Source organism: Typopeltis vanoorti, chromosome 10 (assembly GCF_054136105.1).
Source record: "Typopeltis vanoorti isolate ZY-2024b chromosome 10, IOZ_Tvanoo_1.0, whole genome shotgun sequence".
Lineage (NCBI taxonomy): Eukaryota > Metazoa > Arthropoda > Arachnida > Uropygi > Thelyphonidae > Typopeltis > Typopeltis vanoorti.
Genome location: NC_143558.1, coordinates 72,065,438 through 72,077,570, shown reverse-complemented (window position 1 = coordinate 72,077,570; position 12,133 = coordinate 72,065,438). Strand labels below are relative to the sequence as shown.

The 12,133-nt window shown below is 35.8% G+C and overlaps 1 protein-coding gene across 2 annotated transcripts in view; it reads right to left on the bottom strand.

Annotated features, from left to right (window-relative positions):
* The window catches only part of cnir (cornichon-like protein), a 68,354-nt gene that overhangs the window by 44,865 nt on the left and 11,356 nt on the right, over positions 1 to 12,133 (bottom strand). The window contains exon 3 of one of the 2 annotated variants that reach the window (XM_090398667.1): positions 5,150 to 5,301. The exons of the other annotated variant lie outside the window; for it this stretch is intronic. Coding sequence (XP_090254793.1) covers positions 5,150 to 5,301 — 152 coding nt within the window. The remainder of the gene's footprint in view (positions 1 to 5,149; positions 5,302 to 12,133) is intronic. 2 annotated transcript variants of the gene reach the window in all.

The following is a 12,133-nucleotide window of genomic DNA, read 5'->3' as shown; positions in this document are numbered from 1 at the left end:
TTGGTGGGTACTCTAACCAGATCATGAAGAAATTTTGACAAAAAAAAATTTTGTTCAAAAATTACGAATATGGTGCTGTGCAAGAAACATGGTGAATTTTGCATACCATGCGAGCCATATGTTGGTATAAACAAATAAGCAAGAATGACTCTATAGAATGATGGTACAACATGACAAAATTTCATGCCGGCTGGGGCGTTGCCCGGTTAAACAAGGCCCCCATTGTTTTCGCCAGGGAACCAGGGCAAACAGCGAAAAGTCAGCTACTGGAACAAATCTGAAAACAAACCCCAACTCAACATCACCAGAGTTAAAGATCGGTACTATCAACGTAAGAAGCCTGAATGGCAAAGAAATGGAGCTAGCTGAGGAATTAGATAAGTACCAGATCGACATAATAGGGGTGACTGAAACAAAAAAGACAAAAACTGGCGAGATCTTTCTGAGCAATAAATACAAAATGTTATATTCAGGCAATGACAATTCAAGGAAAAGAAGGAGTAGCCATAGAATTCAACACAAAATAAGAGGCTAATCTTCTTGAATAGCAGTCAGTCTCAAGTAGAGTAATGTGGGCAAATATGAGAATGGGGAACTGGACAATGAGACTTATTTGTGCCTATGGTCCCACAGAAAGTTCTACTAAGGTAGAAGTGGAGGAATTTTTTGACGCTTTAGAAAAAGCAACTGACACAATGAAAAATGAAAAGTTGGTCCTTGTTGGGGATCTAAATAGCAGAGTAGGAAATGATTGTGACACATACAAAAATATTTTGGAAAAATTTGGAGAAAAGAGCAAAGCTAATAATAATGGCAAATATCTGTTGGATTTCTGCTCAGGACATACAATGGTTATTACTAACACCATGTTCCAACATAAAAATGTGCACAAATTCACATGGAGAGAAGAGGCTAGGAATAAGAAAAGTCTCATTGACTATGTTATTGTTGATAGTGATGTTTTCTCCCTGGTGCAGGACACCAGAGTGTACAGAGGATTTGAAATTGGAAGTGATCACTATTTAGTCTTGAGTAGGATAAAATTGAATTTCATATTGAAAAGAATAACATGTAAGAAAGTTTTAAAGCTAATAAAAGTTGAGCAGCTCTCAGATGTCAGCTGTAGACTAAAATACACAAAGATTATTGAAGAAAAAATGAAAGAGTTTGAGAAAAGGAATCAAACTTTGGAGATTCAGTGGCAGACTCTGAAGAAAACATTGATTGATTCTGCCAGAGAGGCATGTGGTGAGGTTGTGTGCAAGGATAAAAAAATCAGAACTCCCTGGTGGACACAGGATGTTAAAGAGGCAGTGAAGGAAAAGAAGAAAGCATACCAAAAGTTCCTGTCAAATAAGTCAGCTTGTGCTCTTAGAGAATATAGAGACAAATGCAAGAATGCTAAACACTGTGTAAAACTAGCTAAACAAAAGTCATGGGAGGACTTTGGCAAGAATATAGAAAATAAATATCAAGAAGGTGGCAAAATATTCTGGAGGTTGTTGAAGAAGCTTAAGAATGGAGGAAAGAGTGTTATAAAAGGAATTAGAGATGATAAAAGTGAAATGAAAACGGGAGAAAAAGATATCCTTGAAGTATGGAGTAATTACTTTGAAAAACTGCTAAATGAAACAAGCAGTGATGACAGCACAGTGGTAAAAAACACTGACCAGGCATGCAGTCAGGAACACATATCCATACTTGAAGTAGAAAAAGCCATCAAAGGCTTGAAATGTGGAAAGGCAGCAGGAGTAGATGATATTCGACCGGAAATGCTGAAGTGTGGTGGTATTAGAGTCTTACAGCAGCTCCACTGCATAGTTCAGAAAGCCTGGACAGAGGGACGAATTCCCGATGATTGGAGTAGAGCTCTCATAGTACCCATATATAAAAAGGGAAATAAAACTGCATGTGAGAATTACAGAGGTATTTCCCTACTGAGTGTTCCTGGCAAGATCTATGCAAGTATACTTGAGAAACGGTTGAGAAGAATTGTGGAAGAAAAGCTTGGTGAAGAACAAGCTGGATTCAGGCCAAATAGAGGCTGTCAGGATCAGTTCTTCCCTTTACGATAAATAGTCGAGAAAGCATGGGAATATAACAAAGATCTGTATTTAAGTTTTTCGATCTGGAAAAGGCATATGACAAGTGCCAAGAGAGAAGCTATTCAATACGCTGCAGTTATATGGTGTCAATGTGGCATTATATCAAGCAATATTTAGTCTTTATTTGAGTTGTAAGTCAGCAGTTAGAATTGAAGGAAGTACAGGAAGATGGTTTAATGTTAAATCTGGTGTGAGACAAGGATATACATTATCCCCTCTGTTATTCATTATCTATATGGATCACATTATGAAGGAAAGTGGTATTAAACATGATATCAAAATTGGAGATGTTAATGTCAACTACTCTTTGCTTTATGCGGATGATGTTATACTTCTAAATAAATCCGCTACAAGTCTGCAAGATTCTCTAACTAAATTGAATAGCTGTTGTAATAGATATGGTATGAAGGTCAGCAATAAAAAGACAAAGACAATGAAAATAGGCAGAATCATTGAAAATGTCAACTGTGTTGTGAATGGAGAACCTGTGGAACAAGTAAAACATTTCAGCTATTTAGGCACGATTTTTACTGAAGATGGTAAATTAAATATCGAAATAGACAACAGAATCAGCAAAGCTGGTATGGTGGGAAGTCAACTGAATAAATTAATATGGAATAAGAGAGAAATTAGTGGGAACACTAAATTAGCTCTATACAAGACGGTGTTCAAACCAGTTTTAACTTATGGATCTGAGAGCTGGGTCAGAAGTAAAACACTTGACCAAAGACTAGAGACCACAGATATGAGAGTCCTGAGAAAGATTACAGGCATGAACAGATGGCATCAATGGCAGTATCATATTAAAAACGATTATATTACGAAAGAATTTGACATTGTCAGCATCCAGGAATGCGTTAGCAGAGCTAATCTCAGGTGGTATGGTCACTTAAACAGAATGGGCAAGGAAAGATTAGCAAAACAAGTGTTCTCTGCCAGGTTGGCAGCAAAATGACCAGAGAAAGACCAAGATATAGGTGGATTGATACGGTACAAAGTGCCTTAGACGATAGAAATATAAGATCTGATAATGTTGGAGTCTTGACAAGTAACAGATTGATTTGGAGGAAAATTGTAGATAGGAAGTTAGTAATGATGTAAATTTTTCATGTAGTACTGTCATATCCTGTACACCCCTGGAGGGTACATGGCAGGAATTTGATGATGATGATGATGATGGTATGGAGATCTTTGCATGAAGCATTGCAATGCTGCCTATATAAACTCAGTCACAGCTAAGCGTTTGCAAACAGGTGATACCAGTTTCCAAGAAATGTTTACATTGAAACTTCTGGAACACATGGAGGTGGATGGATTGGACTTGGAAATATCTTATGAGCAATAAACACTCAAAACGGCTACATTTGCATTACAGGAAATCCCTGTGCATTTCAAGAAGTTCCCTTACATTGGCTAAAGGTCACAGCATGGATAGGATTTATGGCCAAGTTTGTTATCAAGCAGTTTTTCTTTGAGAAAAACTGGACCTGTGACTTGCATGTCACAACAGTGCATTATTGGGAATGTTGAGCAGTTTCACCATTCCACAATTGCAACAAAGAGGGTGCATGAACACTGTGTGTACCGGGGCAAAGTTCTTGTACTGACAGATTTAAAAGGCAAAATTGCACATAATGTGCAAAACCTTTCAACAGATCAGTGTTTCACTGTAGACCATATGGCAGTATCAGCTATTGGTCCTGCACAAAGGCCAACACATTGAATGTCACCTCCGTTGATCATCCACATCTCCTTGCAGCAAGTCAGTTCTATGTGATATGTTTTTCGAATTACATTATTTTATGAAATGAGCAAAATAAACATCATTATTCAATGAAATAACCTTGTTTTTCACTGAATTTGAATCATTTCACAATCACATACCATTATGGTTCACATTTACTCCCATTCAGAGTACTGTATTTCCCCTATCAGTCATTCTTGAACTAATTTTTTTTTTTATTGTCAAAATCCCTTTCTCATGATCTTGTTCACAACGTTTGAGGATATTTTGTCTACTGGTTCTCCCTACAAATTGCTCTGAATAGAGGTAATTTAATTTGAAACACCCTGTATATATGCATGCATGCACCCAGTGAGATGCACAACATGTGACTCCTCGGTTATCAAATTCCTGATATGTACCGTCAGAGGGTGTACAGGATATTATGACAACACCACAAGGGTACATCATCATCACTAACTTCCTTATTAACAATTTTCCTCCAAATTAATCTGTTATCTGTCAAGACTCCAATATTAACAGATCTTATATTTCAGTTCTCTAAGGCACTTCTACTTCTTGCTACTATATTAATCCACCTAGATCTTGGCATTCCTCTGTTTGTTTTTTCCTGTCATCAAGGCAAAAAAATACTTGTTTTGATAACTTTTCTTCTCCCATTCTGTTTAAGTAATCATATCACCTAAGATATTTATTGGGTATTATATATACTATAATTGAATGAAATAACTGGATACAAGGACAAGGAGACAACACTCAATTTTCACTTTTTCTCAATATCAGGCAAGTATTTGATGTTTGGATAAATGATAAATAATGGATACTGGAATGAAATTTTGGATGTTATGTTGAAGTTTGAATAGAACAGTTACTGCATATCAACTGTATTTGTCCACTACTTTTCGTTAGGATATCCAAGAATGGTATGCTGTTGTTCAGTTTCAAATCAAGTGTGAAATAAATCTTGGTAAATTCCATTCTGGTATTGAAAGAAAACACAATTCTTCTTTGTCACATTACTGAAGAATGAGTGTATTATCCACAACAATTCCACCTCTTCAATCTTCTGATAGCACTAGTAAAAGCACTTTGTTCAACTGTTCTATAAAGATGATGGCCATGAGAAAGATAGGTTTGGTTTGATGGCAATTACAGCCAAAGCAACTAAGGATATGAATCAAGCACAATATGTTTGCTGTGTGTATTCTCTAGCCAATATGGCTGTTTTGCAAGATGAAAAACTTGAGTGTTTTGGAAAGGGGGGAACTCTGTTAGCTTCGTATGAGATTGGCTAACTCACCTGCAATTCCTTATTAAGGTCCTACATATCCTAGATCCAAACAGGATCTGAATCCAGGGGGGATGGGGGGAGGTGATAGAGGGAACCAATCTTTCTTCATAGTACAACTTATCATAGTTTACTCCAGAGGAAGGCATCCGAATTTCTTCGTGCTGAAATGTTGGTAATATTTTTGTAAATCGTTCATAAATAAAATGGCATTAAAATATGACAAGTGGAAGTTACTTTAGAGAGAAATTTTATAAATGCTTCCAAACAAATTTGTTATAACCACTACACTAGTCTTCTGAAGAATTAAAAGCAAAACAGAGCCTCTATTAAACAGTTTTAGATACAGAAACTGCTGAGAAACTTTTCAATTAAGTTTCAGGTGAAATTAACAAAATTAAATATTATTACATAAGCAAAGTGGATATAAGATCCAGCATTATTTCAAAGCTGAATGTAAAAACTATAAAAGTAATAAGTTGACCAGAGAGCTTGAGGGAATACATTCTCGGCATCTCCAAGTTGCCTTAGTGTAGACTACTTAAAAGACATCCCCATGTTTCTATATATTTGGCTTTTATTAGTCCATTTTGATAAGGTTTCACTGACCTCACAGCTGTTTAGAATGCATTGGTTCTTTTCAGAGACAACACAAAAACCTTAAGAGAGCAAAACCTCTTGTGCAGTACTAAGGGACTTGAAATGTCATAGAAATGTATTTTTCATTAGTGAACTCTCAGTCAATGTGTAAAAGTAATTACTAACCGAGGGATGTATTCCCTCAAGCTCTCTGGTCAACTTACAAAACTTTCATAGTTTTTACATTCAGCTTTGAAATAATGCTGGGTCTCATATCCACTTTGCTTATTTAATTTTGCATAGCCAAACTGAAGCCTTTTGGCTCTTTATTTTAGTAACTAAATATTATAATATATGTAAATATAAATATTAAACTAAATGACAAAAAAAAAAAAAAAATCTACCTTATATATATATAAAATGATAAGCCTTTTTATGTCAAGTTTTTTGAACATTTTGAAACTCAGGGGCTACCCTGAGTGTCGAGTCTTCAAAATTCGAGTCATCAGAATTCAAGGAGAACTGGCCTACCAGTCTGGTAAAAAACTTTCTACATCTTACTCTCAATCCTGAGATTTTTATTTAATAAGGTCAAAGCACCTTGTGGAAACTTGTTTAGATAAAATTTATAAGCTCTGCATTACTTCAACCTTGGCATTTTTTGGGTCCGGCTCCCACTGACAAGACCTCAATAAAGGTCAAAACCAGTCTGGGTAGTGGCCCTTGCCTTTAATGCATAGCATCATACATCTCCGCAAGGGGATGTGCTTTGCATTAGGGGAAAAAAATACTAAGGAAAGTGATCGGAGCTTACTCTACCTTTACCACGAGCTGCCTCAGACTTGAACTATGTTCAGGCGCAAACTAAACTTGTCTGTTTGCTTACTTGGGAAAAAGGATTAAAAACCTAGCTTATAGCAGTACACAGTCAAATAATAATAATAAAGCAATAAATAAATAAATAACATGTTCTGTACAAAGAGCAAATATTAAAAAAAAAATAATATAAGCAATGCAGTATATACACAAAAATGGGATTCATAATAAAATGTGCTTATATAAATTAATTCTTGGTAAAAAGCTAAAAATGTCATGCAATTTGTATGAAATTTTACTAATATGGCTGAGCCATATACCCTCAGGAAGATCTATCAGACTCAGCCAGATCAGTAAAAATTTCATTCCTCTCTCATGTGAAATGATGGCACTCCAAAATATGACAGAAAGTGCGATGCCTACTGCATTTTTCACACATAGGTCAGTTATCAGCCCTCAGTAAATAAGAATCTGTAAGATGACAGACCTATGTGACTCCTAGCAAGAACAACTTCCTCTCTTCTGTTCCTATGTTGACTAGACTGCCAATGCTTAATTTCAGACTTAATCTTGTAGAATTTGTTTGTCGGTGTTTCCTGCCATGAAGACTCACATTGGGTAATTAGCTAAGTCTGCATATGGGACTGTCAAACAGTATATGGAAAAGTATAAGCTCATCTAGCAGCTGGATCTGCAATCTCATTTCCTTGAATTCCAATGTGGCTGGTATTCAATACAACTAAACATCAAAATTAAGTCTTGATTTTGTACAACAGATGCAAAACATCATAAAGCAATGGATATGGATTATACACATTAGACAGGATGGCCTATAAAGAACTCAATGAGTCTGTATAAATTACACACTTTTGGTAGCAGTTTTCTTTAATATGCCCAAGTGCAAGTTCAATGGCATACAACTCTGCTGTGTAATTACTGGGATCAGGAAGCACAACAGTACAGCCAACTGAGGTCTCAGATCTTGAGCTATCAGTACAGATGGACAAGAAATCAGAGTGGGCTGCTCTGCGTGCATGGAACAATTGCAAATAGACATATGATGGAGCATGAGACATCTGTATTTGACAAAGTTAGAAGGTGCAGGATGGAATGCAAACTTGACGTGGAGTAATGCTGTTATGTTTGGCACAGGTAATGTTGTCAACACTCATGCCAATAGCTTCCATAATCTCTTTAACATGCATATCAAAGGGACATATAACACTTGGAAATATATGATGCTGAGCCTCCACAACATAGAAAAAAGATTTCCAGAACATCCTACATGGACTAGGATGTTCTGGAAAAGATTATTTTTAGGCATAGTTAAGAGAACTGTTTCCATCTAAGTGACAGAGCCAGTTCATTTGCTTCAACATAAGGACTTAGCGTAAGCATATGTGAACAGCACCAGTAACTGTATACCCGATGGGATTGGGTATACAGTTATAACGCATGGGATCCAACCATTGCAAGCTACTCTGTCTTGCAGAACCACAGATTCATAATCCAGCCTTTGAATGTACAAACACATGATAAATGTGAAGCATTGAAGATCGATCCATACCCAATTCAGTAGAGCATCGGTTCCCAACCGGTGGTACATACTGGGCCTTTAAGGGGTACATGAAAAATAATCAGTAACGGCAGGAAAAACTTCATTTCCACTATTTTACATTAAGATAGGCACTGAACAAAAGTGTCAGTATTTAAAAACAGCTATTTTAAAAACAAGGGGTACAATGTATACAAATGGGTTTAAAAGGGTTACACAAGTGAAAAAAGGTGGACTATGAGATCTAGGTTATAGAAGTCTTTTAATATGTCATGCCTCCAGGCTGTGTAATAAGCGTTTTCCACGTCAAAAAACAAAAGAGTAAAAATTTCATTCCTCTCTCACACGAAGTGCTGGCACTCCACCAAAATATGACAAAAAGTTCTTGTTTCAGGAACGTCTCTCTTAGACACATTTCTAAATGGACCAAACAGTCCAAAGTTGAATAATGTCTACAAAAGCACATTAAGCATTGGAGAGAAAATTGTTGATTTCCAAATATACCAGAGAAGTGTAGCATTAACTATTTTCTCTAATATGTTACAAAGATACCTGGTCAGAGCAATAGGTTGATCACTGTTTGCTTGTGTTGGATCTTATCCAAGGTTTGGGATGGCAGTGACAAATGAGTTATGCCAAGAATCTGGAAACTATATTCTTGGTTTAATTCCTTTATCCAAGCATAAGCAAAGTTTCACATGAAGTAACTTCATGACTGGGCAACTCGTATATAGAGGATAATGACTTCACATCACTTGCCTTAGTAGTAACCCATAATGCTTTGCATTATGGGATACTAAGGCAAGTGATGTGAAGTCATTATCCTCTCTAATCCAGAGTATTTTAGTAATAAGATGTGACACCTTTTGGCTACTTGTATATGGAAATATCACTTCTACATTACTTCAACCTTGTTATCACTTCTGGGTCTGGCTCCCACTGATGAGACCTCAATAAAGGTCAAAACCGGTCTCGATAGGAACCCTTCCCATAATGCATAGCATTATTCATGCCCATAAGGATATGTGCTTTGCATTATGGAATATCAAGGCAAGTGAGATGTGAAGTCATTAGCCTTTTATTGTCCATGTAGTTAGCCTAGTGGCTATGCACTTCACAACCATATGCCTGGGGAAGGAGTGTCCTAGGTTCAATTCCCATCGCCGACGTGAGGAGCTTAAGGATCTTCCTCATCCACACCCAAGACTGGCTAACTTGGCTATGGCTGGGTTTTTTCCCCATTTATCTGGGGTTTTTCATCCCACAAGCAGGCAAACCGGCCCCGTGAACATACAGATCTTCAGCCATAAATACTTAACCCCCCATGAGGGGTCTCAACTCGTCTCAATAGGGACGGGGGAAAAAAGGGAGGAAACTCCATATGAATAAATAAATAAATTAGCCTTTTATTAATCATTTATAATATAACCAAGTGGAAAAACTTTCAACTTCAAAATCTGGAAACTTTTCCTCTATAAGTATTCTGTTGTATTAAGAGAAGGAGATCCAGAGAAAATTATGGAAGATGTTTTATCCTCTCAAAATGGATATCAGCAAGTTCGATGGTGCTGGTATGAGACAATAAAAGGTTCTTTTTTAGTTCCTTCTTAACAAATAGCTAATTGTATGGCTCAAGTCCATTGCTATAAAAATTTAACTATTGTTTCTTTTGTTGCTCTTTCAATATTAAAAATTCAGGATGAAATGAAGCTGTTGATGAGATGCTGGCAAAATTTTCTCCCAGTGTCTGCAATAGCTTTGGGGATCAGCAACAACACATCTATTATGGTACAAGGTAGACAAATGGGGTTTTCTGCATCTATCTTTTATTTTCTGGATTTTATTCCATACAATATCCATTTAATTAATGTTGTTTTTTTAATCTGACATCTCACATAACATAATCATCCCTGAGCATGTTTAAAAACTATTAAGTTTGATGTGGTGGGTATCTATGAACTATACCCCATGCTCTGTCTTAATCTTTTTTTTTTTTTTTTTTGGCTGCCTGGCAATCTGGGTTACTTTCAGTTGTTACATACTTCACTGCTTCATTGATAGGTGCTTGGTAGACTGCTTCAGCATTAAATTTTGCAAAGTGAGAAAAAAGTATTCCAGCAGCCTCGTCTATTTTCCACATAGGCATCCATGTAGGAGAACATTGTTCCTGTGAAGATATATATATAATATATATCTTCACAGGAAATATATATATATAGCAAATAGATATAGGAAATAACAGGAAAATTATTGCTTCCATATATTTTTCTTTGACATCCCATGTGAGCAGTGGAAAAATGGCAGGGGAGACGACTGTAAGATCTATTGCAAAACATGAGCAGGTAGGCATGTGGAAGAAAGTTTTCAGTATTCTGATCACCATGTAAGCATGGTGATCAGAATATATCATAAAAATTATGAAAACAACTACTGCATAGAGTAAAACTTTAGTTTAATATAAACCAAAATAAACACTCGACATTTTGACCTTCACATTAAGGTCATCACCTGGAGTATACATATATATACAAAGATATGTCAAGTTACTGATCAACTGTTAAAACTATTGGCCTGACATCTGGTGAAAGAAAAAATCTTACTACATCAAAGCCAGAGTCCTGTTATTATTATCCATTAGGTTACAAAATTAAATTAAGCTGGAGAGCAACATGTTCACACACAAAAAAAAATTACTTATATAAGTATACATATAAATCACAGCAAGCCAGTATGGATAGTGGCCAATAAAAGCTGAAAAATTGCTTCGAGTCCTAAAGTCAGGGTCTGCTGGAAAACTAAGTGGGCTGAATGTGTGCCATCCAAATTCTTATGATTTTTATGCTACCATAATTGTTAAGATTAGGGTGGTTAATCAAAATTTCACAGGCTTCTTTAAATTTCAGTTCATACCAGGTTTTTGTATGATGCAAATTGCTTTTCCAATCAATTTGGTGTAGGGTGTTAAGAGCATGATCTGGGAAGCCTGCTTCACCAAAATTGTCAAATTTAATGTGTCGATTGTGTTCTTTTTTTTATAGATGGGGATTGTACATCCAGTTTTCCCAATATAAGGTAAGTTACAGGTGCAATAGATGCAATAAATTCCAGGATGTGCCAATGTGGCAGAGAGAATCCTTAGAAGAGTTGAATGTGTTTTTTTAATTTTAAAGGTGGTTTAAAAGTGGCATTAAGATGATTATAATGATGCAGAATTCTAGTAATTTTTTCTGATAACCCTTTAATGTTAAGAGCACGATTTGTAACCTATATTATAATTATTATTAAGTTTTACTGTAGTATTATTATTATAGTTTTACTATACCCTATATTATTATTATTATTTTGATGAAGTTTTATGAAGAAACTTAAGACTTTAGGACTCTAAGCAATTTTTCAGCTTCTTTTGGCCATTATCCATACTGGTTTGCTGTAATTTATATGTATACTTATATAAGTAAATTTTTTTTTTAAGTGTAAACATGTTGCTCTCCAGCTTAATTTAATTTTGTAACCTAACAGATGATAATAATAACAGGACTCTAGCTTTGATGTAGTAAGGTTTTTTTTTTCACCAGAGGTCAGACCAATAGTTTTAACAGTTGATCAGCAACTTTAGTATACCGTGTAGATTGTAGTGCAGCTTGTTTCTTTATATATGTGTGTATGCTCCAGATGATGACCTTAATGTGAAGGTTGAAATGCCGAGTGTTTATTTTGGTTTCATTAAACTAAAGTTTTACTCAAATGCAGTAGTTGTTTCCATAATTTTCATGGCGTTTTCAGTCTATTATTCAAAACGAAGAGGTCAATCTTGTCAAGCATTTGTTCAATGATACAATCCATCTTTTTGTATTGAGACTACCCACAGAGTGTTATGCCCATTAAAGTCATCCATAAAAAGCATGGGCTCAGGCAGTTGCAAGATAAGGTTATAAAGATCGATTTCATTTAACTCGGCATCTGGTTGATAAATAAATGAAACATACTGTAATTCATGGACATGTGAATTGCAACTGCTTCCAGAGCAGTATTAATAAAGTGTGACA